The sequence below is a fragment of the Python bivittatus genome, unplaced genomic scaffold (genome assembly GCF_059951505.1).
Source record: "Python bivittatus isolate LINGU-HERP-01145 unplaced genomic scaffold, Pbiv_v1 ctg000440_np1212, whole genome shotgun sequence".
Taxonomy (NCBI): domain Eukaryota; kingdom Metazoa; phylum Chordata; class Lepidosauria; order Squamata; family Pythonidae; genus Python; species Python bivittatus.
In genome coordinates this window covers 3,190,263-3,217,695 of record NW_028277063.1, presented here as the reverse complement: position 1 = coordinate 3,217,695, position 27,433 = coordinate 3,190,263, and the positions used below count along the sequence as shown (strand labels likewise).

At 45.8% G+C, this 27,433-nt stretch overlaps 1 protein-coding gene across 1 annotated transcript in view; it reads left to right on the top strand.

Moving 5' to 3' along the window:
* Window positions 1–26,475, top strand: part of LOC103055278 (myocardin-like) — a 36,984-nt gene extending 10,509 nt beyond the window's left edge. Inside the window, exons 3-14 of the mRNA XM_088142655.1 lie at window positions 1,242–1,307; window positions 2,103–2,161; window positions 3,444–3,519; window positions 5,520–5,669; window positions 6,268–6,413; window positions 10,640–10,759; window positions 13,276–13,550; window positions 14,271–14,418; window positions 16,646–17,041; window positions 21,784–21,921; window positions 22,334–22,388; window positions 22,709–26,475. Of these exons, the coding sequence (XP_087998781.1) occupies window positions 1,242–1,307; window positions 2,103–2,161; window positions 3,444–3,519; window positions 5,520–5,669; window positions 6,268–6,413; window positions 10,640–10,759; window positions 13,276–13,550; window positions 14,271–14,418; window positions 16,646–17,041; window positions 21,784–21,921; window positions 22,334–22,388; window positions 22,709–23,154 (2,075 nt within the window). The 3' untranslated portion in view covers window positions 23,155–26,475. The remainder of the gene's footprint in view (window positions 1–1,241; window positions 1,308–2,102; window positions 2,162–3,443; window positions 3,520–5,519; window positions 5,670–6,267; window positions 6,414–10,639; window positions 10,760–13,275; window positions 13,551–14,270; window positions 14,419–16,645; window positions 17,042–21,783; window positions 21,922–22,333; window positions 22,389–22,708) is intronic.
* The last annotated feature ends 958 nt before the right edge of the window (window positions 26,476–27,433 follow it).

The following is a 27,433-nucleotide window of genomic DNA, read 5'->3' as shown; positions in this document are numbered from 1 at the left end:
TATTTCAATGCTTACTGCTAGCAGAAGCATTGCCAGTGGAAGATTTATGCCAGAAGAACATGGTGCAAGCAAAACTAGCCTCTAGAGTATTGCTTCCCACGCCCCCCTCCCCCCCGGCCCACCGTGGTAGAAGTCTCTCTGCTGGCTGGCAGATGGATGCTTCAATTACAACTTCACCCCACTTGGACAGCTGTCGAAGGAGATTAATACTGCTCTCATCGCTAACTTGTTTTCATTTGCTTCCTTTGATTTGTCTGTTTAATTTTTGCTTTTAAAATATTAAATAGTGCTGAGTAACCTCACTTCAGTTCCATTTAGAATGGGATTATTACAAGGCTTCCCTATGAGCCTTCAGGAGGAGGGAAGAAAAAGCCTCAAATCTCGCAGGTTTGATGCACACATTCTGAAGGTGTTGGGCCCGTGTACCTTTTCATAACGTCCCAGCTTTCGCCATGGCGGGGAGCCACACGGAGTCACAGCTGCCCGACTGAGTTGAATTTAGCATGATGTATTGAAAAGAATCTTCGGTGCCAGCCAGACTCTACCAGGCAGCAGGTGTGGGAGAAAGCTGAATACATGCAGCAAATCTCTGTTTTACATTCTGAGCTGAACTTTGGGGGAAAATAATCCTCAGCCTGGTAACGCAACCGAGTATTTACCGGTAGGACAGGCTTGTATTTTTAAACACTGCCACCATCATTTATGACTATCATTTACACATGGTGGCAAGATCACTAATCTCAAATCATAGACCAGTACTGTTGCCCTGTTTGGGGGCGAGTTTTCAGGGAGTCTGATTTTAGAACATACTTTTCACTTCTTGTTTCCATACGCCCCTTGGCTGATTCAACCCACCATACCATACTGCAGTAGCCCCTGCTCTTTGGAACATCCTGCCCCCGGAGATGCGATTAGCCCCCACACTCCTGGCCTTCCGTAAGGCTTTGAAGACCTGGTTCGGCCACCTGGCCTGGGGTGGGGTGGGAATACCTCAAGCATGGGGATGGCTGGCCCCATAGAGGCCTCGGCCTTCAGCCTCAGGTTTTCATCCCCTTGGTCTCTCCTTCTTCTTTTTAGTTATGTTTTAATTTATGGTTTTATGTGTTTCTATATTTTATGTTCTAATGTTTATTGTGAATCACCCAGGGTTCCCCCATTGGGGGGAGATGGGCGGTTGAAAAATTTAATAAATAGATAAATAAATAAATACCCATGATGCACTCCTTGTTGCCTCTCTGCAGTGCTTCAGATGCGAATGCAGCATCGGCGGTCCCAAGAACAGCTCTCTGAACGACACTTAATTCCAGGTGAGTCTCTAAAAAGCCAAGAGAATCATGTGGCAGACAACCTTCCAGCACAGGCACGGGGGGAGAGTGCTAGATGCCTGGGAAAAGAGCTGGCGCCAGCATCAGCATATTAACAGGGAATGCTTTTCCTGCCATGAAGGAAAAGCTGCACCCGTTGAATTTCTGCACACTACACTTCCCTAACGGATTTCAGCAGGGGAAAAAAATCAGTAATAGCACTGCTTGAATACCTTGATTTCTGTGGTATCCCCAACAGAGGACCTCAGTTAATGCATGAAGGAGAACGTTCGGTCGAGGCATGTTTTAAAAAGTTATAATTCAACATTTGCCTCGATGTCTGTAACGGAAGGGCCATAGTGCATGGGTGTCTCTCACCAAGAGCCATAACAACGGAAGAGCTTGATCCAAAATGTCTAATAGCATAATGCTAAATGGATGGAAGGGCCTCCTTTTCGCCATGCATAATAGGGCATATTTTTTACAAATGACATTTTAAAAGAGAACCCCCAAAGCAATCAGTTTGGTGCCAGGTACCAGATTTTGCAAATAAGTGCAATAAAATGCTAAGCCTAAAGGACATAGCCAGCCTCGAATAACTTCATAGTTGAGAATACCAAAGTTGATTGGTGGAAAACATGTCAAAAGACTCAGTTGGGGGTTGAGTCCAGGTCTCTCCATTTTCTGGAAGGATCGGGCTACCCTATATATGCTCCTAAAGAAGGAGGAGGCGTAAGGATGAAAGACAGAAAACTTCCTCTAGGGATCATCTGATGTTTTTCCTTTTTACCCCTCCAGCACTCAACAAACCCCTTCCAACTTTCTCGCAGCCCGGTGGGACTCAGGGGCAGACCAGGGTGAGTATAAAAGGGATTTGAGAATTCTAGCAGCATGGAACCATCCCAGGGGCTGTCCTAACTTGCTTTCAAGGGTTGGGCTAGCTGATGACAAGAGCGGCATCTAAGCAGAGGTCCACGTTCTGCATCAGCCACCATCCTTAGCTGCTGGCTTACAAAGAAGTGTAGATAAGCCTCTCACGCTCTGTCCCCTTTCCCAACATCCCACCATCCAATCATATTGAACTGGGTAGGACAGACAGACAGAAGCAGATACGTGCTGATTCAGGCCATTGGTCCATCTTGCCAAATAAGTTTATTTCTGCCTTCTCCAACAGAGTGTTTTCCAAAGGCAATGGATAAGCACCACCATTCCCACCTGAAATAGACCAAGGTGAACTCTTCCAAGGGAAGATAATTGTCCTTTAGTATCACCACATCAATTGCTACTCTGACCAACAGTGCATTTCCAAAGTCTAGGACAGAGAGAGATGGTTTATGGGTTCCTATGGGTTGGAACTGCATGGAATCGCCTTTATCCAAAACTTCTCCCATTCAGTTCCCAGGCATGTTTCTGCTAGCTATGATATTAGATCTGATCACCAATGGTAATCTAAATCTCTTTCTTTTCAAAGACATGCAGAATTGGAGTGGCATCATCCAAATTCAAAATCTTACCCAGAATTCCATCTCTAAAATAGATAGTTATAGAAATAACCAATGGAGGCGAATATGTGTAGCTCAGGGTTGAACTGTGGAGTCCTTGGGGTTCTCTGAGCTTGGTTCTTTTCCTGCAAACGTTTCATTGAATTAAGTGACTCATTGAGTTGCATGATAGAGCAACCTGCCTGGCGTGCAAGTTTCATTCATAACTTGGTTTACTGAAATGGGATCTGCTTGTTTAAACATGGTTACTGCCCTGTTGAGGAGACCTTACACTTGACTTTCTAATTCTCTTCTCTTGGTTGTCCTAGTGAAATGTTTCTAAGCCTTGGCAACTTCCAGATGTGTTGGCTTCTCTTCCCACAATTCTCCAGCTAGCATTGCGATTGAAGAGAATTCTGGGAGTTGATATCTATAGATTTGGAGGTTTCCAAGGTTGGGAAACACTACTGTAGGGTGTTAGCCACATGCCCAAGATACCCTTTGAGCTAAACAGTTGTTTCAGCTCAAAACTCCATGACTGAGGAATATTAGCAGAGGGGAAAAGCTCTACAGAGAGAGGGAAGATGAGGGAGGTTCTAGTGATGAATGGCTGGGCATATTGGCAGCGTTAGTGATGTTTTTCCTTTGCTTCCCTCAGGCCAATGAAGCTGCTAAGCTCAAGGTTTCACCTCGGCCTCACAAGACCACCTCTGCTAAGGGCCAGCAGGCTGAAGGTAGGGAGAAAAAAACATTTCTGTCCAGGTTGCAAACATCTCTGCCAGTCCTACATTAGAAACTGAAAATCAAGATGTCGGGTTTGTATAACATACTAGGAAAGGCTCAACGTGGGATGAGTAGTTTGTGGGTCAGTGTGTTGTGGGAATACAACCATTGTCTTAGCATGTTGTGTGACCCAGGCCAGCACATTAAGCTGTAATATTGGTTGTTTGGGCATTGGATATTACGTGAGCAAAGCACCTGTGTTTTGTTAACACACAATAAGGATCTAGTATGTTGTGCAAACCCAGGCAAATAGTCTTAAAACTCTGATACAAAATCCCAGTCCTTTGGGGGATCCCATTTTTCATCTCCTTATCATCCTCAGAATCTTGCCAGATCCCCCTTTTCCTTTGTTTTTTTTTTTTAATCCATGTCCAGGAGGGAACTCTCTTTTCTGACGTCTCAAGTTGCCCCAGAGTTCTAGATGGAACATTTGTATTTGATTAGCAAGTATGGGGATAAAAAGTATGGGGGTGGGAGTTGGGCATTGTAGTGCCAAATTTTTAGCAGCTCTGGCAACATTTATAAAACCCAGAGGCTGGGCAATCTACTTCTGTAAAAGTACCCTCCTGCTTTATTTCTGTTTTCAAATGTTTGTTGTCACTGCAATTAGTGATTCGGGGGCCATATTGTTCCAGTCCCCTTTGCTTCAAAGAAAGAATTTTTCATCAAGCCCCAGCTTTCCACTTGTGGTACTGTCGGATATCATAGCTCTGGGAAGCACTTAGGCAGCGAGACCCATTCTCAGCACAGTCCTGACGAAATAAAGATGTACACAGTTATAAATAAATAACAGGGGGAAAGATTTAGAAGATAATGAGTTTTGCTGTTAATTTTTGTGGGAAAAAATTCTCCCCTTCCACCAGAGTTCTCCATATTCTCCTCCAAAGAGTGCATGCTGGCTGGGGAATTCTGGGAGTGGAAGTCCACACATCTTAAAGTGGCCAAGGTTGAGAAACACTGCTCCAAAGAATGAGGTTGAGAAAATAAGAAGGCACTTTGGGCTCAGAATTATCTGCATGGTTTCCACTCCCACCTCCCTAATGGTGAAAATGAAAAGATCTCCCATTCTCCAAGCTCAGTGATGAATCCTGATTTCAGAAATCTCTCCCCCCCAAGAGAAAAACGTGCTTCGGAGGGTGTGGGGGAGAACTAACTGAGCCTCTGCTAGCAACTGTGCCTGAAGGAGGGGATGACAGGTGCTGTGGGGACCCTCCTGTCCTTTTCAGTGCCCCTTTTCCCCTTCTGATCTGAAGCCCTGCATATTCTTTCTCCTTCGCTTTCTAATTTGAACTCGCGCAGAAATTTGGAATTAGCTCAGGGGAAAATTAGCTCGTTTTTCTGGAATACAGGTTATTTTTTCTTAAGTTCCTAATTTAAACTAGAATCCAGGTTTATGCAGCGAGTGCTCATTTTGAGCCAGTCTTTTTTGCAGTCCAACTTGACTCATAAGGTGGTTGTTCTGGGAAAAATTGGAGAAGAGATCACTATGTGCACGTCTTGAGCTCCTAAATGAGAGGCAGTTTGGAACATCCATCCATCCATGAACGAGCACATCACTGTTTCTAGCTACTTCATCAGGAGTGCAATTAGGTCTTCCTCAATCCACAGCCCTCTTCATTTCCTCCTTGCTTAGTGAGGGTACCATCTCTGGAGAAATCTCACTAAAAACTTGTGAGTCCTCCAGTCTTCTCTCCCTGGCATTTTAAATGGATGAATGAATGAAGGAAAGGTCCAGTCCCTCTTGAATGAAATCTTACTCAGAGACAGCCAATCAGATACTCAGAATAATCCCCAGGGGATGATTAAATCCTTTGTACCTGTTGGTGAACATCTTGTTTTGGAGCCAGGCTTCTAAATGAGGTAAAACTCCAGTCTGATCTAGCCAGGTTGTTCTTATCTTACTTCATCTGCTTTCCACGAACACTGAGTTTCCTCTGATCCTCCATTTCAGTGTCTCGAGGGGACCGTTCCGAGTTGCAGGAAAAGAAGGCTCGCTTGGCCGAAGACCTGAGCGAGAAGATCTTGCACCGCCCTGGGCCACTTGAGTTGGTGAAGAAAAATATTCTCCCCCTGGATCCTAGTATCAAGGATATTGTGGCAGGTAATTACATTGTTAAGAGTGCTCCAGAAGGGGGAACACAGCCTCATGCAAGCTTCATTCTTTAGGAGCTATGCTGGAAATGAGGAAGGCTGGATATAGAAGGACAAAAGTCCCCAAACATTAGGATTCTGGGGTTCTCCAGCAAGTAGTATCTTAGTAGGACAGGACTTCAAAATGGAGAAGTCAGTACCAAAATCATCTCTGCCATGCTATATAGCTTTCTCCTTCATCATTTCCCATCTACAAAATGGAAATATCAGCAATATGGGATTGTAAGGGAGAAAGCATGTTTAAAATATGTAATGGTGTAATGGCTTGGGATGATTGGAGCTACAATCTTGTGCTTCAAGAAGGTGCCAGATGTAGCAAAGATTCTCAATTACTGTGGCTCAGAGTGAGTTTTGGTGATGGTGAGATCTTCAAGAACAGAGACCGATTAGACATTTCTGAGCTAGATGAATCAATGATCAAGCTCAACATAAAATAGTTATATGTCGAATGAGATAAAAAAGGAACAGGACGGTATTATCCTTTCATTCTACTGTGAATCCCGAGCAACTGGCAGTGTCTGTCTACCTCTTTTTTTCCCCATCACCAGCTCCAGATGCAGCCCATGGTGGAGCCCCGGATTCCTTCAACTTTGAGGAAGATCTCAGTAGTTCCTCTTCCTCCTCCTCGCCATGTTTCGCATTGTCTCCAGGAAGTGGCCAAGGAAATCCTTCCACTTCAGAGGCAGTCTTTCAAGTAAGCAACTTCTGTATAGGTGTGTCTGTGTGTGAGTTGTTGAAGTACTATTAGATGAAAGTGGAAAAGAGCACTCCTATCTCCAGGATACAGTGGGAGGCTCCTTGGTACTTGGAGGAACTGGCTAATGTATACCAGCATGAAACTACAAGCCAGGATGATGACTTGATGGGACCCCAATTTTTGTCTTCCTTGGCCACTCATCATGCTGCCTGGGGCTAATAGGAATTAGAATCCAGTAACCTCTGGGGACCACAAGTTCCCCACTCCTGCTTAAACCTGTTGGAGATCAGCAAGTCAGTAGGGCCATAGGCCCTAATAGGTTTGTTTATTCAGTTTATGATCATAGGCCAAACAGTACAAGATAAAAGAAAAATGTGTCTTATAGGTAGATACATAGTGTGTCTTACAGTATAAAACCCAGCCTGGAAGGGGGACCCCAACCCTAAAATTCTTGTCCAGGAACAAAGTATGTGTGTTGCTGGGTCAGAATTGGACTTTGGATCCTGAATGCAGCGTGACAGAATTTGGCCACTGCCAAGGATGTAGAGTCATACTGATCAGCCAGCAACAGTTGAAGATAAAAATAACCAGCATATCCTGGGATGTTCGTTAAGAGGTGCATTATACCTATTTCTAGTATCTCTATACAAGAGGCAGTGTAATAAAAACACGCACACACAACACGCACACACACACACACACAGAGCAAGAGTCACTTGCTGAGATGGGCGGCTACAGAAATCAAATAAATAAATACACGCCTATACCCCCACTCACACACATACATACATACCCATACAATACATACACATATATGCTGCCTGGCACTCAAAATCCTTGATGGTTTATGCTAATAGGATTAAACACATTTCCAATCAAACAGCCAAAATGTAACACTAAAACCATACGCAGCAGCAACTTCTAACAAAAATAAAGCTGGTCGGTATAAAAATCAAGTAATAACGTTCAGAATCAAGCTCCAAATTCCAAGGGAAACCTTCATAACGGCTTTGCAGAATACCGGTGGAGAAGTGCCAGGTGTGAATGGCAAGATGTTCACAAAGCAGGAGCTGTTGTAGAATGACATTTCTGTGCCCAATAAATAGAGGAGGTCAACACCTAAAGAGAAAAGTTTATCCAGCAACAATCGTTGGATCTGTCCCATAGGAACAGTTACCAACATTTTGATGGTTACAGATCTTATAACTCTGCATAGCAGAACGTGTCTGTTTCTCATTGGTTTCATGCAGTGTTTCTCAATCTCGGAGCCTTTAAGATGTGTGGACTTCAACTCCCAGAATTCCCCAGCCAGCATGGCTGGCTGGGGAATTCTGGGAGTTGAAGTCCATACATCTTAAAGGCTCCGAGATTGAGAAACACTGGTTTAATGTATGCATTTGCCTTATATGGTTAAACTTTACATTTTTTTCCATAAACAAAGGCACTTTGTGCCCTCTATAGTCTTTTAAAACATTAACTAGTCACTAGAATATCGTGCCATGTATGGCTTCCTTGCATAGGACTTGTTCATTTAGAGATCACAGAGAAAGGCCTTTATTTGTGCCTACAGAATCCTCAGAGAGAATTATTGCTCCGTATTCCCTCAAATATATGCCCATGATTTGCTCTTCTCGCTTCCTCCCTCCCCCTTTTTTTTCTTTCTATGATTAAAAAAAAAAAATTGAACCCAAAATAGTGGTAGCGTAGCTGGCTCAGCCCACTTTAGCAAGTATGATTCATGGATGGGCTTTTCCAACCTTCACCTTTATTAAACAGCCACGGTTCAAATTGTGGGGAAGAAGATAAATGCAATGTGATATGGGGAGAAGACAATCCGAGCAATAGCCCTTGTGGCCTCTGACATTAATACAAATGATTGAAATGATTGAAATCCAGACAGCAGCGCAGGTGGGTCTCTACAGCAAAATGTTGCAGTATGAAGTGCTTCCTATGCAGGCTGCGACAATCTATCCCTTCTTAGTTTTCTGGAGGTTCCTGGCCACCGCTTCAGAGTCAGCATCCTATGAATCGGAATAATCTTGCTGTTCTCTGTGTTGTTTTTAGAGGTTTTCCATTTCCTTCGCCATTAAAAAAAAAAAGTAAATCTTGCATTCTCCCCAAACTAGCTTTACATCCTTTATGTGCTGTGCTGCTGTTGCTTTTAATGCCTATAAGCAAAGACACTGACAGTCTGAAGATTGGAAATAGAATAGTATCACATCCTGGTGAAAATGTTCTGTTCAGCTGCAATTTCTCAGGACGTTTTATTGAATAAGCCACATTGAATTGTTGCTGTATTTCTCCGTGGTTGAGAGTTGTAGGATTCTCAGCTCGATAAATAGTTCCAGTGGCACTGGGGGGAGGTCAAAAAAATCAAGATGGTGATTGCCACAATACAATCAAAGCCTCTCCCCTTCGTACATGCCACACATGAACCAAAGGGGTGGGGCTTCGATTCTGCTGCTGCAACCACCATCTTGACTTTTTTGACCCCTCCTGCAGACACCACCAAGTCCTGTTCATCACAGACCACAGAGAAAAATTATGTGTTAGGATGGGACTTAAAAGTATATGGGATGAATACCCAGCAACCAGAACCAAATTATAGACAGCTCATGTATTTCAAGTGATTATGATTTAATCAAATATGAATAAAGGAAAATAAAGTAGTATAACATTTTAAAGTACCTAGTGTCAGTTACAGTAGTTAGGCTACTTCTTCCCATACATCATCAAGAAGAGACTCCTAAGGTTCATGATCTACTTCCAAGTACTTGGAGTATTAATTCCTCTACATTTCTCCATTTTTGATTGATTGATTGATTGATTGATTTTTCTTGTGGCTGTGGCTCTAATCTGCATAGAAATGCAGCAGCTGGGCTCGGCTGTCAGAAAAGCCTTATGGTTTGGTTCAAGTTGAAGTTTTGCTTTTTTTTTTTATTCTCTTGTATCAAATTTATAAGGCTCCCTGACTCCATAAAGACTCTGGTGGCATCCAACATTAAAAACAACAAAAAACAGTACAACAAGGAAAAGAAGAGAGGAAAAAAATTCACACTGACATGTAGAATGAAATAAGAGCCTAACCCAGTGTGTCTCAACCTTGGCAACTTTAAGATGTGTGGACTTCATCTCCCAGAATTCCCCAGCTGGGGAGATGAAGTCCACACATCTTAAAGTTGCCAAGGTTGAGAAACGCTGGCCTAACCCAAGACCTGGGGGGAAAGCCAGGTTTTTAAAGACCTTTTAAAGACGGTCAGGGTAGGGGCCAGATGGATCTCTGGAAGGATGCTGTTCCAGAGGGCCAGTGCTGCGACCAAGAAGACCCATTTCCTGGGTCCCATCAGATGACATTGTTTAATTGGTGGAACCCAGAGCATGCCAACTCTGTCCAATCATACAGGTCAGGCAGAAACAATTGGAGAGAGGGAGCCCCTCAGATAGGTCAATTTACTCATGTCTTCAAGTTCAACTGTGCATAGATAAATAATGGGAAATCAAGTATTTTTAGAAATACTTGGGGAAAGGGGCCTGTAGCATTGAAGGATACATTAGGTTTGTGTGTTGTATGTGTGTGTGTATGTGTATACGCAGTGCTGCTGCCCTCTGCAGGACACTTTGGAATATTGTTGGACTCAGAGCTGAGGTCCCCAACGTGGCAGATGCCTCCTTGATGTTCACTAGGTTCCCTGCCCTCATCTATAATCTTCATTTTCAACATATTTTAATCGTAAACAAAGTTAATAAGGAAGTTGACATGCTGCAAAAGGAAACATTGGTATTGAAAATCAACTCAATTTCCAGGGACATTTTTGGATTCCATGTCACCTGTACACATGATTTAGAAAATAAAAATGGCGGGTGCGGGTTAGTGTGAATGGCCATGCTCACTGGGGCAGCCGTTCTGTGACTGTGCATTCACCCCCATGGCAGCTATTTTCTTTGAGCATCCATGATGTTCACCATCTTAAACTACCATATATGCCCACTGGCCCAAAAGGTTGAGGATCCTTGACATGAAATAATAGGAACTAGTGAATTTAAGAATCCTGAGATGTTAGGCTTCCAACATGGGGCCTGTTGGGTTCGTATGTTATGTGAACATGCTACTGTGGCTTATTCACCAAACCATAGTTTCGAGAACAAGTTTTATGTCAATGTGCAAACCTCAGTCCTATGTACGTAAGAGCTGGCACTCTTAAGTTTTATCTTTCTTCCTGCAGCTGGACCTGCCCCCAGTCCTGGCTGATCAACAGCCTGCTGTCACTTCGTCTACCTCTGAGGCCGAGTTCTTTCTCCCAGGGGGAAACCTCCTCATCAAACCCTCAATTTCGCTCCCCAAGGTAGGGATGGATCATTGGCAGAGGGGAGCCCAGGGAGAAAAGAGCTGGGCAAAGTCTGTCCCACTGTTTTTCACAGAGAAAGAGAGAAACCATGGGCTGTGGGCACCATTTTGCAAGGCTCTTCAATTTCAAGTTCTAGGCTTCTGCCAACAGAAATGGGGCTCTTGCAACCAGGGGCAGGGAGGGGTCAAAAAGTCAAAATGATGGCTGCGACTGCACCGTCAAAGCTGCCCCATCTTGATTTTTTTTTACTCTCCCCGTGGAGGGAAAACTGCACATTCTCCTTCCCCTTGTGTTCACTGCCTCATTTGCAGGCAGAGAAAAATGGGGCAAATGTGCAGTGGGTAAAATTTAACACATTTTAGTTAATGATGGCAACGCCGCGCTGATTTTTAGCTGGCACAATGTTTTTTTAGTTCTCTTGGCATGGAATATTATTGAGAAGGCGTTTTTGTATAGGAAGAAACGGCAACTGCTGGCTAGGAGTAGCCACGGGAAGGAATACCGCTAATTCTGACCACCTCTGCAAATCAGTTAGAAGCCATGAAAGGACAGCAAAATGGGTGGGGGGGTAATTATTTTCGGCTGATTTTGCCTTAACTGCCCTCTCTTGTTGGCTGAATAATCCAGTGTTCATTCCAAATTGCAAAGCACTACATTCACTAGAATAATTTCTCCAGCCTACAGGGGCCACCTTTGTCCTGAATCCTCCCTTCCATTTTTTTAAAATTATGGAGTGCTGAATAAGCCATCAATACTGTTGAGCTACACTTCCGGGCAATCCCAGGCTGCGTGATCAATTTTCAGGGATGATGAAAACAACATTTGGGGTGCCGCAGGATTCGCGCTCCTGCTAGGAAGTGGTTATCTATTGGCCGCCTCCCTCTTCTCGGTCCTGCTGCACCAAAGTCAGACATTCAGCCTCTGAAGCTTTCTCCAGCATGCAAGGGCAGCTGAGGAGAGGAGCTGAGGCTTCATGGGCTGAAGCTTTGCCTGTTTGGATCAGGCTCGTGTATTATTTATTTATTTCAAAGGATACCCAGGCTTTCGACACTCGGGGCAGCGAATGGAAAAGGCCAAACGTTAAAAAATGGAGGCTCATCAAAATGTGTAGTTGCAGTATTGTAAATGCCCTAAGAACCATGCCTGGCATTCCTCTTAATATCAACCCACGCTAATCAACTAGCATGTCCCAAAATACGCTTTCTGGGTATCTCTAATGTCAGTAGGTAGTAGGTGTATATCAGAGAGGGTTACTTCTTTAGGATGTGAGGAGGAGCCTAATGAGGGAACTTGGGCCTTGGGAAAGATGTGCTGGCAGTTATCTTCACTACAGGTTAGTTAAATCTGTCTTGTGAGCAAATAAAAAAAGATGAATTCACTGCCTGGAATCATTATTTTGGTCCTTATTCTGCTGGCTTTACGTTGCCTGTGAAATCTGTTCTGCAGATGGTTATAATTTCTCTCTTATTTTGTAGACTTTGTCAGCTGCAGGGCCATCTCCAGGAGAGTGCCAAAGTCTGCAGGATGGCAGGTGCAGCGTCAGAATTGAAATTTCCCCCGGTGACCCGCACTTGTACCAAAGGGGCGGGGCTTCGGTCATGATGCCACGCCTGCCGTCTTGCAGATTTTTATGCAGGTACCCCTGTCACGTTCAGCCCGAGAATCACAATGAGACAGTCCAGAAATCAGCTTAGCTTCTTCATTAACTTGCACCTAATAGACAGAACCTCTCCAGACTGACTCCAATCCCCCAACGATGGCAACTATAGCCATGATGCCCTTAGGGAGGGGCCGGTCTCTTTCTCTTGACTTTCACACAGTCCAGCTGGGGGCTGAGGAGATGCTTCTCTTGGAATGTCTCCCCCTCCCCGGTAACCTTGAAGCTCCATTCCAGAATCCTCCCCGCTCATGCCTTCCATCGCAGCACCCCATGGACACCCCTGGCTGCCTTTACGGTTAGGGTTAGCATAGAATGGCTAATCAATAAAGGAAGAAATCATCCAGAAGAAGGGAGAATGTCTGCTTTGTCCACCCTCTTTCTACTGAATGGTGGTAGAAGGGGTCATTCTTACAGAGTAGATGGGACCGTTGGTGGCCCTTCCCTCTTTTGCTGATCAGAACACAAGTCCCTCCCAGAATCATAACATCATAGGGTTGGAAGGGACCTTGGAGGTCTTCTAGCCCAGGGTTCCTCAACCTTGGCAACTTTAAGACGGGTGGACTTCAACTCCCAGAATTCCCCAGCCAGCCTTGCTGGCTAGGGAATTCTGGGAGTTGAAGTCCACCCGTCTTAAAGTTACCATGGTTGAGGAACCCTGCTCTAGTCCAACCCCCTGCCCAAGACAGGAGTCCTCATGCCATCAGAAACAGAAATGCAACCCCTCTTCCTATTTCTTGCCCCTCCCCAGACTCCACTATCTTCTCCTAGAGTCTCCCCTTGTTCCTTCCCGCTTCTGTCCACAGACAGCATCGTGCATCTTTTCTTCCCTTCCTGCTTCACTTCTGCCCCCCAGGTCCTGCACAAAGTTCCCGAGGCCAGAAAAGCCCCTCGACCCAAAAAAGCCAAGGAGCCACGCCCCAAAGTGAAGAAGCTCAAATACCACCAGTACATGCCCCCTGATCAGAAGGGGGAGCAGGCCCCCTTACCCATGGACGCCGCCTACGCTCACCTCCTGCAGCAACAGCAGGTCTTCCTGCAGCTCCAGATCTTGAATCAGCAGCAGCAGCCGCCCGTGCCAACGTCCCCAGCAACCTTCTGCGTCCAGGCCCTTCACGCCGTTCCTGCCAGGTAACTCTTTGCTTTGCACCGAGAATCCCACGGGTACGGTTTGCAGGTAGGGGCACCTGCAAGGGCATCAAAAAAGTCGAGAGGGTGGCCTCAGCCATGCAGTTGAGGCCCTGTCCCTTTTCTATGTGCCTTGTAGAGATGCATCACGCAGTCACAGCCTCCGTTGTCTTGACCACACCTGCCATCTTGCGGAGGGTGCCCCATTTGCAGCGGGTTCACCCTTGACTCATGACACAACATGCTGTTGGGTGCTGCTCAAACGTTTATAATGTCTTTTGCTAACATCCCCAGAAACTTGCCACTTACTCTGTGCTTCGAGGAATTGCTCTTTGTTCAAGATTAAAGTGTCTGTTGCTTTCCAATTAAGCAAAGAACCTACCATTAGATATGTATGTTCCTTGCTTAATTGGAAACACGCGTGGCTCTCCTCCTCTGCATTTGATCGTCTCAGTAATCCTGGGTGGAGAGCTCCTGATTGGTTTAAAAGCAGCCCCTCGGTTTCTTGACTAAGTGGAAATTTAAACCGACGGCTCCCAGTTTATGCTATCTCACATAATAACAATTAATAATTTATTAAACCTGTACGCTGCCCGACTCTCAGCAACTCTGGGCATGCATCACGTGGACAAATATCATGTCTTTATTGTCTGAGGCACAACTATCCAGGAGCAATAGCTGTTATTTATTTTCTCTCTCTCTTTCTCTCTCTCCTTCCCCCAGCAACGCTCCGGAGCAGCTTTTGAATTTCCCCGGGACTCCAGCTCCCACAAGTGGGCCTCCAACGCTCCCTCTTCCTTCTCCAGCCACTCCAATCTCCCCTTTGCCACCGAAACCAGAACTGTTACCTGCCAATTTAGAAGAGCTCACGGTAGGCTTAGATTGTAGAGTGGTAAGTGGGTTTATCAACTCAAATCTCCCAAGATGATGTTAGCCAAATTACTGGCAAAGCACTGGTTAAAAGCCCAGGAGCTACCAACATGCAAGAACCCCACCCCCACCCCCAAATGCATATTCCCAGCTAAGGAGCTGGTAGAGGTGGAAGTGGCACTTAGGTCCTGTGGGGAGAGGGGCTTAGAGGGCAATAGGGAACCAAAGAGTAAATTTGGAAATAGAGAGTTCTGCCACCCCACAACCAGTACAATTTGCAAATCATAGTCAAGTCGATGTTGTACAGCCAATCTGTCTTTCCCTCGCACTGAGGACATTTTCCAGCCATGGTTATCATGGCATTGCCTGCCTGATCTCCGAGAAAAAGCAGGCCAGGTTTGAGGGCCAGGGGGCTGACTTTGGCCCCTTCACGACCCACTGGGGAAGGGAAGGGAAGGGGATCTGTGGCAGGACCAGTGGCTTTGTGCTTCACCTCTTTCTCTTCTCTGGGGAAAAAAACATGACCAGGAAGAGACTGGAAAATGCACCAAAATGGGTATTCCAGCTACGCCTGCCATGGAGGAAAACCAAAAACCCAGCTCTCTGTGAAAGAATAGGAACCACATTTGTGTGTGTGTTGGTGTATCAGCTTGAGCATGCGTGTGCTTGCAGGGGGCCACAGCTAGATTGCAGACAACAGCGTGAAAGGGCTGGTGGGTTTGTCCTGCAGTGGAAATCTCCAACGTATGTCGGGCCATCAATGACTTGAGACGGCTCCATGGTTACCACGGAGGCCACAGACTCCTGAGCCTCCCCGGTCTCAGTACCGCCAGGTGTCAGATTGAAATCCCCAAGCACAATAGCTTCAGGGAGTCTATTACTAACCCAGCAACAGAATCCAGCAGCTCAGGCAGAGATGCCGCTGGGCATCAGGGAGGCCGGTATACCAGCAGCGATCCCAACTGTTCCCTTAAGCCCACTTCAGCCAGAGCGCCTCACATCTGGTTATCTGCGGAGCGGAGGCCCTGAAAGCCTATTATGATTCATGGATGACAACAGCCATCACTCCTCCCCACCCCTGGGCTCTCAGCTGGTGCAGAACCTCCTCCAAGTTCAGTTTGTGAATAGTGGCAGCTTTGTTTTACGCCCACCTGGCATTCCGTAGCCACAGCGATAGTCCAGGGCCACTGAGGATCTGATAGGCAGGCACTGAGGGTGGAAACCAAAGGTGGGACAGCGGGACCATTTTCAAATATGGGGCCTGGTGAGTGCAGCCTGCCCTCAGATTCCCACCATATCTCCCTCTGCCTGTCACCTTCAAGATGGTCCTGCCTGCTCACTTTTGCTCTGTGCATTGCAGCGGTCCCATAATCATAGAACTGTGGAGCAGGAAAGAGCCGCAAGACTCCCGTACTCCAACCCTCAGCAATGTGCAAGAAAATCAGTTAAGCCATCCTTAGAGAGGTGACAGTCCAGCCTCTTCTTAGAAACCTCCAGAGATGGAGTAGGTTCTCTCTCCTCCAAAAAAAGGCAAATCTGGGATTTTTTCACTACTCATGGAAATAGGGAGCACATGAAAATACAAATATTCCTCGCTTAACAACCACAATAGGGACTGGAAAATTCATTGTTAAACAGTGCAGTTGTTAAACAAGGCGTCACATGACCATACCAGATTTTATATTTTTGTGATGGTCGTTAAGTAAATCTCCATGGTCATTAGGTGAATCACATGGTCGTTAAGCGAATCACGTGGTTCCCCATTGATTTTGCTTGTCAGAAGCCAGCTAGAAAGGTCACAAATGGCAATCATGTGACCCTGGGACACCATAACCATTGTAAATATATGTTGATTGCCAAGAGCCCAAATTTTGATCATGTGATCACCAGGATGCTGCAGTGGTTATAAGTGCAAGGACCAGTCATAAGTCACTTTTTTCAGTGCTATCATAATTTCAAATGGTCGCTAAATGAATGGTTGTAAGTCGAGGACTACCTATATGCCATCAAGCACCAGTGCTTCTTTTGGCTTCTCACTCCCCTTCTCTAATCCCTTTTCTTTTTATGCCAGGGACTCTACTTTTGCTCTGCAGAAAGTTTTTAACTGAAAGTGGGATAAAAGTGCTTGAAAAAAATCATAAATAACCACTTCTCTGTGCATTTGAGTTTAATAATCCACCACATCTTTCTCCCCTGAAATTACCTGTGGCCATTCTTTTGTTTCTCAGGTCTCTGAACTCCGCCAGCAGCTCCGTAAGCGGGGCCTCCCTGTTTCGGGCACCAAGCCAGCTCTGCTGGAGCGTCTCAAGCCTTACCAGGTAGCCCGGGTGAAGCCCCCGCCTGCTCCACTCCCCAGCGCCCGCTTAGCACCTTCTGAGCTAGAAGAAGAACCCCAGGCCCTGCAGGAGAAGCAACAGGTTGTTGAGAACCTGGCGTTAAAGCTCCACCGAGAGCTGAAGCACCATGATGGTGACCTGCGGGAGGAGCTGGAGGCGCAGAAGCAGGTCAAGAATCGCCGCAAGGGAGCGCTGCAGTCACCTGGCCGGCAGGAGGCACCGCCCCCTCCTTACATCCCCAAGAAAGAGTGCACCAAGGAGGGAGGGAGCACAGAAGATGGGTTCATGGTGAGCAAGCCAACTTTCCTTGACTAGCCTGAAAGGGAGCCGCATGATAGGAAAATGGGAATGGCCTGTAAAAGGGATGGCACCTTAATGGATCAGGGCAGTGTTTCTCAACCTGGGCAACTTGGAGATGGGTGGACTTCACCCATGCTGGCTGAGGAATTCTGGGAGTTGAAGTCCACCCATCTCCAAGTTGCCCAGGTTGAGAAACACTGGATGAGAGAGAGCGGTGGGAAACAATACCTGTAGAATGAAGGGTTGTACAGGTCTAAGAATATCAATGGGACTCTTGAATCAAAACAAAGTCCCACCTGGACAAGCAGCCTCCTTCTTATGAGAGTCCACCAAAAGCTTCCTAAGATCCCAAAATCAGGGTAAGTCATTAACCACCACCACCCTCCCCACCCTGCACACAGTACTCTATTTAACGTGGAAATTTCATGTCATCATGGAGTGTAAAGATCATCCATTTATATAATCCCTTTCAAAACCAAACAGAGATCCAGTGCCTCGTCTTGCTGCAGGGAATCTACAAGGTCCTCTTCCTTTGGGTGCTAAAATCCATTCATCTGATTTAATCTGCTCGCTTATTCATGCCAGGTTGCTTCAAAGAGAGGAACCCAGAGGCATCCGCAGGGGGGCTCAAAAAAGTCAAGATGAATTTGTTTTTAATTGTTCTTATTTATTTTAATTAGGTAGGCTCCCAAGAGTCATCTGGGAGTCGGGTGGCCTTCTAAATCTAATTAAATAAATTAATAGTAGGTAAGATGGCAGCCATGATTGTGTGCTTGTATTGCGTGTAAAAAGGAGCTGGGGACGGGGCATTGTGCCTGTCTTGACTGTCTTGACTCTTTTGATTCCCCCATGGGTGCCCCTGGAAGAATCAACTGGCACTCCTCTTCTCTCTGAGCTGAAAAGGGACAGATGCTTTACGCCTTCCTGCTATGAAAATCCGTTGACTGATTCATCTGTTCCTCTCCCACTCCTGGAATTACATCCTCTTATAACAGCTTTCCCTAGTTTGGTGCCCCCCAGATGTGTTGGACTTTGGCTCCTAGCCAGCACACCCAGGGAATTAGAGTGTTGCCTGAACACTTCTGGAGGGACTATTACGTTTGCTATTTCATTAGAAACATAAGACAATTAAATAACATAAGCAGATGTAACACCAAATACTTTATAGTCTAAGTCAGCAGATGAGTGAATTTGAACTTGCAGGTGCTGCCACTCAAACAAGACTATTTTCTTACAAGTAAGCCTACTTCCAAGTAGCTCAGTTGGGGAAGGCTAGTTCATTTTTACTTTTTCTCAGTTTGTGATAAATAAATTATCCGTAACTGATTCAAGTTGTGGAAATCTCTGTTCACCTGCTGCTCATAGGTGTCCATAAGAAGCTGTGCTGATGCCTTGAGTGCCTGGACATCTGTGTGCAAACAATGCAAACCACATAATTCACGTCACTTGTGTGATGACATTATGGTGCATGTGTTGTCACTTGCCTGTCCCCTATGAATGCCCATGTGGCTTCCCCCATTGTATCTGATGCCCAGGTAGAGCAAATTACACCTTTGGCTATTTCTCTCTTCCAGCCAAGGGGGAACAAACCTAGTCTACTCCTACTTATCTTAGGAAGCTTTGAGCTGTACAGGAATAGGACTGCAAAGGTGACCTCACCTTTGCAGCAAAACATTCATGGCCACAGAGAACCTCTGCGTGCAGAACTTCTGTCATTTGACAGGGGAAAGTTTAAGGGCTGGTCATCCACGTTATTTATTTATTTATATTTTATTTTATTTACCTAATTTATATGACCACCTGTTGTGGGCAATGCCCACTGCAGGTGAGATCCCGAAGAAATTATGAACAACAGAATTACAGTAGAGTACAAAGTTTGTTAAACCGAGTAATATTAATGAAAGCAACATATAGGTAGTCCTCGTTTAGCAACTGCCTTGTTTAGTGACTGCTCTCAGTTATGACGGTGATGAAAAAAGAACTTTGCAACCAATCTTCACATTTATGACCTTCGCTGGTCCGTAAAGCAAAGGAAAACTGAAGTACGATCATAAGCACAGTCATGGTTTCACTTAGTGACTGCTTCACTTGATGACTGAGTTGCCAGTCCCAATTGTGGTCACTAAACAAGGACTACCTGTACTTACATAGGGGAGCTCTCATCCCCTTCAGCCACAATATTGCTGGGAGAAGACACTTACCATGACTTGTGTCTGTACTTAAGGGTCGTTTAGTATCCATGTTTATAGTGCCATGTTTCACTGCTTGGGGAGAAACAAACTCATGGAGGATCAGTTGAGCAATCCTCTCTCCCATCTCCAGGTGTGAAAACCCCATTTGGACTTTTCAGGGTCCAAGTGCAGGAGCACTTTCCCTTTGCCTTGATAATCAGGGTCTAATACCCCCACCCCTTACATTTACGCCCTGCGGAGTTAAAGCAGCCCGCAGGTGTATCTGCCCATAAATCCCCAAGGCATCTGCACTCCGAGTTTCAGCAGCACAGGTGTCACCGGCCCAGGCACCTGAGTTGGCTCCCAGTGGTGTTTGTAGTTCTGCCCCTGCAGCACTGTCTGTAGTCACCATAGTCAAGAAAGCACCAGGTTCCAGGTTCCAGATATGGACTGTACAAACCTATTCACCGGGAGGTTTTGATGCCGGACATAGATGGAATGTGGTTCCCAAAACCCCTAGTTCAGCATTAAGGTGGCCTCATTCAAGAGTGGTCTCCACCCCTTCAAGGACTTAGGTGCTGAGAGGAGAAAGACCTGCTGTTTAAGAGATCCGTACCCATCAATATAAGAGATGTTCCCTAGGAAAAATCTCTGGGTTGCCATACATTAAAGTGCATTCTGCTCCCATATCTACCAGAGCCAAAACATTTCTACTCTTTGGTGACCAATGGAAGTGATATATGGTCTGTGGTTTCCATAGTGGGACTCAGCCTTGTATGGGCTCCGGACTCTTTCCCAGTCAAGCTGGTAAACTGCTGCCCTTCCATATTTTGAGGATGGGTCAGCTGCTTGTTTGTCTACTCTCTGGGGGCGCCAGCCTTAATGGGGTCAATCCACATCTGCCTTCTGCTGACTTTGACAGCCCCTTGCAACTCATGCGTGGCTCGCTTTACCTGTCGTGCCTCTGTTCACTCCTCCTGTACCTGACCTAGGTGGTTAAGTGGGATTCCCACTTCTCAGATCTACTGCCCTATTGTGGAGCAGAAAGGCTAAACAAGGGAAAGCTGCGAGCTTCTTTTGAGAGCTTCATGGTGCAGAGAGGAAATGCACAACTTCCTTGAGGGAAGCAGCAAGGAGAGGCTAGCTTGACCAGTTAAAAGTTCAGCCGCTGGTGAGCCTTTCAGAATAATTTTTTATTACCGCCCAGCTCACCAAAGAGAGCCTGGGCAGCTAACATAAAATTAAAACAATTAAGGACAATAACTAATAATAACACAGATAAGGTAGAACATACTTACTGGGCCATCAGACCCATCAGCCCAACCCAAATGCCCAGAGGAAAAATTGGCTAACAGGGTCATTCCAAAGGGTGGGTGCTGCCACAGATAAGGCACACTTCCTAGGATCTACCAAATAACACTGACACAAGGAAGAGACCTAAAGTATATCCAGTCTGGAGGAGCATGAGATGGGCCAACATAACCAGAGACAGATGGACCCGCAAATAGTCTGTTCCTGTGCCATGCAGGGCTTTATAATCAGCACCTTGAATTGCATCTGGAAGCCCATTAGGAGCTTGTAAAGTAGTGGATGTAATGTGATATGCCCCTAACTACCTGTGCTGCTGCATGTTAGACCAAATGCAGCCTCTGGATGGTCCTCAAGGGCAGTCCCAAGTAGAGTGTGTTACAGTAGTCTAACCAGGAGTTGACTAACACATGGGTGACCATGAGCAAGACCTCCCAATCCAAGAATGGGAGCAATCTTAGCACAAGTAGGGAGGCTGCCACACAACAGGGATGCTGGTACAGTAGCAGCAATCCCATCTGATCTCAAGTGCCCAACTTCACAAAAGGGTCTCATACCCAGCTATCTGCAGGGCAGTGCCCCTGAACTCGGAGTCTCTTGTATAACAAAGGCCATTCACTGTCCCTACCCTGAAGCCATGGCACAATTGAAACCCAGGTGGGCACATTTCCACAAGGGGAACCGCCACCCCCCATGCCTAGCCAGGTCTCATTTATACATGCCAGGTTGATTCTCTCATCCATTATTGACTCATGGATGAGATTGGCTTATTTTATTATGGACTAAGTATTGAGTGACAACAGCTGAAGCCCAGGGCTTCCTAAGGCTCAATGGCCAGATGTTGGGGCAGAGCACGGGCGGCCGGAACGCAGGATTGGTAGAAGACATGGAGACCTTGCTCCCTGAGAATGGTCTGCCCCCAACTCCTGCAACAGCTCACCCTGCTCATCCCCACCACAGTGTTCTCACTTGCCCCTCATCCCCCCAACTTGCTAACCGTCCCTGATCCAGGTCATCTCTCTCTCTACAGCCCAAGGCTGTCCTCCATACACAGGATCCCAGGACACTCCGACTAGGCCACTCACTCAGTGTCAGGCACTTCTTCCTAGCACCTCTCAGAGTCATTATTCATCCATCAGCTTCAGACTAAGTTTCATTTTTTTCATGAGTGATATAAAATCAGTGGGACTTTTTGCCAGACCCAGAAGACATCAAATTGAACTCTTAGCATTTCTTCCCCTTTCCGACTAGGTTTTATGCCCTCCATCGTGTGAGCCCATCCATTCAGATATGGAGCTGCCCCTTGAGATTACAGCCAGCCCGCCTGACCCAGCCCCAGCGACCCGCTCCCTTGAGGAAGAACTCCAAGAGGCCATTCAAAAGGCTCAGGTACTGTGGGGCATCTCCTTCAGCCTTTCCTCTGTTGCAGGCTACCTAGGTTTGCTTTGCACACGGGCTGTCTTAAAGGAAATGGCTACTTTGGCCTGGCCAAGTTCTCTGGCCCTTTAATTCCTTGTTCTCATTGAAAGAATAGCAACATGAAACAAATGGATGGGCAGCTCTGGAACAATGAATCCTTCTGGAGTCCTCCCACTCCTTTCAGAGTTCCTCTGTCTTCCAGAGAGAAGGAGCAGACTTCACCTGCTGAATGTCTTCTCCTCTGCCGTTAGGATCAAAGCCTCCCTTGACTTGAAAATCAGTTTGGAAGCTCAACGCTGACACTTGTACCAGAATAAGTTTTGGTTTTGTTGTTGAAAGAGACACTGTTCCAGCCACTCTCTCTTTCTTTTCCTTTCTATAGCTGGTACCAAGCCAATCTATTGAGGAGATTTTAGAGGAACCGCTGATGTGTACAGGTAAGACAATGGCTCTATTTTCTGTGTTACTATCAGGCTGCAGCCTGCAATCAGGACCAGCTGATGGAGGAACGTAATAACAGAAAAAGCTGTCAGGAACAAAGATGGGACAATATAGGTTTTGGGAAAACATGGGGATGGTTGGGTTAAAGAGACAAGTGCTCCTTACATGGCCACGTGTTCACAACCACATGATCCAGGGCAAAATCCTGGTGTGAAAGCATGTTCTGTGGCTTTGTTTTTTAGCACAGAGTTAGGAAGATTGGGGAGTGGGGGAGCGGTATTATGTCAAAAGGCTGTATCTGTTTTTCGGCATCTAGGTGATATTCTTCAAGCACCCGCCTTGACCCCAGAAGTCCCTGATCAAGTTGCCTTGTCCCCATTGGTCCACCAAGAAGCATCACCACCAAAAAAATCCTGCTCCAACAGTGAGCCACCTTTGGTGTCTTCTGCCATCTTTGATTTTCCTGGACCTTACGATTTCCTTTCGACAGCCTCCTCTTCATCTGCATCACTGGATTCACTGTCCTCTGTTTTCTCCCCTGACTCTCTGGAGATGCCGCCATCTCCTCCAGATGCCTGGCAAGGGAGTGGGACCCGTGCCGGATTTGATCCTGTTGATTGGCTAGAAGCCTTGACCTCAGGTTCAGCATCAGGTCTCGGCTCTGCCAGTCCTGTTGGTAACAGTATCTTCTGCACAGACCTTTTTGATTCTTCTGACCTGGGTGTCAACCATATGATAGACCTAATGGTGGAGCAGTGGTAGTAAGGGCACTAATAGCAATCTGGTCCCCAACGCTTGACAGAAAAGGGGAAGAATCCTCTTGTTATCCTAAAAGGTCATCATGGCACTAGAATCCAGCTTGATTGGGCAAGAATGTCTTTCTTTGAGTTGCTAACATCAAGCTTCATCATGTATGGTCTTCTTTCTGTTAATGGCGTGTCCCATTGCTCCCTTGGAAGAATGAAGTCACTGTTGTCTGGATTGTGTCAATGTATGCATCATCTTGGATTGTCAGACATGCCAGAAACTCTGGTGTTCACTTTGAACAGATAAAACCAATGTTTGGAAGATCAACAACCAGTCAACAACTTCAGATTCATAAAATTATGGCTTAAGACCTAACTACTTCACCTTATTGTGAAGTAAAGCAGTCGTTGGTTTTCTATAATGTCAACTTCTAACATCACAAAGTAATTAAACAAGTTTTAGAAACTAGATTCACTGAAACAGTTAATACTCAGGTTCTTAACAACTTTCTATGCCACTTTTGGATTTAAAATATTGTGTACTAGTCTTGTTGGTTGTATCTGCTACATTGAAACTTGGTTAATTTGCCTGATGCCAACTTTAGAAACCATTAATAGATTGGGAAATTCTGGGGTCCCAAAATCATGACATCTCCGAGAGACCATTTTGGACCAGTTGAAGCATGAGGATAATATTTCTACACACATCTGGACAGTTATGTTGATTTAGATGCTACATACCTGAGGATGAGAAGCAGAGATTCTAGCTTGATTGGGCATACCATCTTGTTTTGTTCAGTGCCAAATCTGAAAAAAATGGGATTGTTCCATCTTCATTTCCCATGGTGATGGAAAAGCTTTAATTTCCAGGGGCCACCCTGAAGACACTGCACCATGAGCAGCAACCTCATGTTTCTTGAAAGTATGGCATGGGGGGAGGGGGAGAACATCTTCTCTGTTAGGGACTACAGTGGAACCTCGGTTTACGAACTTAATTCGTTCCGTGACTCTGGTTGCAACCGGAATTGGTCGCAACCCGAAGGAAATTTCCCCATAAGGTTCAATGTAATTACTGTTAATCCATTCTGGCGTGGAGGACAGGGAGGCGCCTATTGCTTGGAGGGAGAGTCCCCCTCCCTCCGACCACGTGTCGGGCGGAAAATGGCCACGGACCACGTGTCGGGCGGAAAAATGGCCGCGGACCACGTGTCGGGGCGGAAAAATGGCCGTGGACCACGTGTCAGGGGTGGAAAAATGGCCGCGGACCACGTGTCGGGCGGAAAATGGCCGCGGACCATGTGTCGGGTGGAAAAATGGCCGCAGACTGTGTCACGGGAGGGAAAATGGCCGCGTATCCTGTTCGTACACTGAGGCGGAGTTCGCAAACCGAAGCAAAATTTTGCGGCCGGAGCTGGTCGTAACCCAAAAAGTTCGTTAACAGAAGCGTTCGTAACCCGAGGTTCCACTGTATGTCTTATTTTTATAGCTGGTCATAAAAAGATGCAATTGGAAGAGGGGGTGCCATCTTCAGTGGATTGTGCCTTTCTAACCCTTAAATTCTTTTCATTTTTACTTGGTGTTATGAAACAGAAGGAACAGATACTTAGATACATCTATACACAGGCTCAAAACTATTCTTTGGACTGTGGTGGTGGAACAGCACCCTAAGGGTGCTACATACATGGGGAGGTCCATTTTTTCAGGGAGATGGATGCCATTGGTGTCTTATGTCCCAATAGCCAAAGGTTGTTGGGAAATTTAGACCAATGTTGTTATCCAAGCATTAACATCTAGCTGTGGCAAGTGCTCATGCTGTGTGAAAATGTAGGGGGCATCAAAACATTAATCCGGTTGAATGATCTCTGCTAGAATTTCTGTGAATTGCAGTTCTGTGGAAAGGTCTTGGGCACACTATCAAAAAATTCACATGAACCTCCCCAAATTACATTTCCCAAGCTTATTTGGCAGGAACGCTATGGAAGTTAACCAAATGAACAGTCACTAAACACTTTTTAAAAATGGTATTCTCTTTAGATATATTTGCACCTATATTCTCAAATGTTAAAAGATAGCTTGGGTATCCTCCAGATCTTGTTGGGACTACAACTCCCAGAATTGCCAGCTAGTATTCATTGGCTACTCTGGTTGGAGGTTATGAACTGTAATCCCAACTCTTTGAGGGAGCCTCAGGCTTGGGAGTGAGATCTGTAACAACAGGAGTTTTTATTGTCTGCTCTAGAACCTCAGCCTTTCTCAACCTCAGCAACCTTAAGATGTGTGGACTCCAACTCCCAGTATTCCCTGGCCAGAGTTGAAGTCCACACATCTTAAAGTTGCTCAAGTTGAGAAACACTGCTCTAGAAGATACACTCTTGACCATTCTTGTGGTCTTGCAAATACAACCATACGGGACTGCATTTTCCCACTTGTGGCAGAAAGGGAGATGAATGCCTTTCTGCCACAAGAATGGTGAATTCACATAATGCCTTGTGAATTATCTCCTCTTTCTTCAGAGCAGTTTTTCAGCAAGAGATCAAGGAATTGGGCTTTATGTTTTAAGACATTAACTAGATGCTACATAATGTGTGAATGCAAAATTACCCAAATTAATCAGAGAAAGAAAACAGCCCTGGGGAGGAAAAGGGCTCGAGCTAGCAAGAAAATCTGTGTGGCCTATGTTTGTAGCATGTTTGTCATTTGGAAGAATAATCCAGGGAGAAGCCAACCCCATTTCAGAGGGACAAAACTGCTGCATCAGGTTTTCTGGACATCCGTAGCAATCCTGAGACTTGTTTGATGTAGCTCTCAAGTCAGTCATAACATCCTTTATTTCATCCACAGTTTATACTGTACACCATTGGCTTCTCCAGCTGGGTAGTACAGAAGCAAAATGATTTATTCGTGTAGTTTGATAGTGACAGGACAAAGCAGCCTTTCTCTTGGCACTGCCGTATGGGTTGGGACCGCAACTCCCAACTTTGGCCACATTGGCTGACGATTCTGAAAGCTGCCGTTCCAGCACATCTGGAGGACACCAAGATGGAGAAGTTTGGGACAAACATAGCCCTCCCAGTTCATAGCCTGTTGCCCAACCAGCTGCCTGTGACTTCTTCCCCCTCTTCATGATGATACCCCGATTTTGGTCAGTTTGAGGTTGGGGAAGAGAGATAGCACTCAGCAGGCAGAACTGCAAAGGTTGCTTGGTTAAAACAGCTTCGGACTAGTCCAGCTTTCCTGGATCAGAAAAGCAGGTTGTCTCTTATGCTTCCAATATGCAGAAGTTCAGAATTCGATCCTCCTTCTCCTATTTCCCAGTTACTCTCTGAATAAACACCGTTTCTCGCTGCCCAAGTGACGTGTGGATGTTTGTAGGGTCTTTGTTCCTTTACTATTCAGTGAAGTTGTCTTACTAAAGACCTCACATAGAGAAGTAAGTCAAGAAGCTGGCAAAACAGGTGAAGCCCAAGAGGCTGCTGGTCGGGGAGGGGAGGTTGTTATCGGAGCAAGACCAAAAGATCTTCCCAGCCTGTTGCAGCCATGGTAGCTCCTTGCAGGTGACATATTGAAGCGGGGGGGGGGGGGGGCTGAGTCTCTCTTGCTGCCCGGTGAGGCTCTCACTGGCACATCCTCTCGGCATCGGCTGGATTCTGATTTTTGTTGCATTTTCCTTCCGCCTCTGCATTCTCTGTGCTCTGCTCCCTGTGCCATGCCCAGGCCTGGCTGCAGGTGGGCTGTTTTTTCTGTGTAAAACGGGTGTCCACAGGGTGTGGTCAAAAAAGTCAAGATGGTGGCTGCGAAGGTACAGTCAAACTCCACTTGTTTTTTTATGTGTTTTGCGGACCCTCCCCCAGAGGAGGATCGGTTGGGGAAGGGTCCATTTGGAGCAGCAGATCAGGAATGGCTGCTTAACCCATTCCCTACTTGTTTGCTCTTCTGTGACAAACTATCTTTTTAAGAGGTGCCAAATTGTCCCTACCAACTGTGCTTTTTTTTTTTCTTCCTCCTGTAGCATGTGGGTAGAAGCCATTTCCAAATACCATTTAAACTGGCTCCAAGAAGTTGGAGATTTTTGTTTTTAGTACAGATGTATAGATCCATATAAACCAAACCCATTTTACCATCCACGAGAGTAGGACTGGATAGACATTTTTAAATGATTCTATTCTTTTTTAAAAAATATCAGCTTTAAGTTGGTTTAAAAAAATCAAAAACTCTGCAATTGTATTTGTTCATCACTGTCCTTATTCGATGGGGCTTTTGGAAAGAGAGTCCACTTGGAGTGGGGGGGGGGGTCA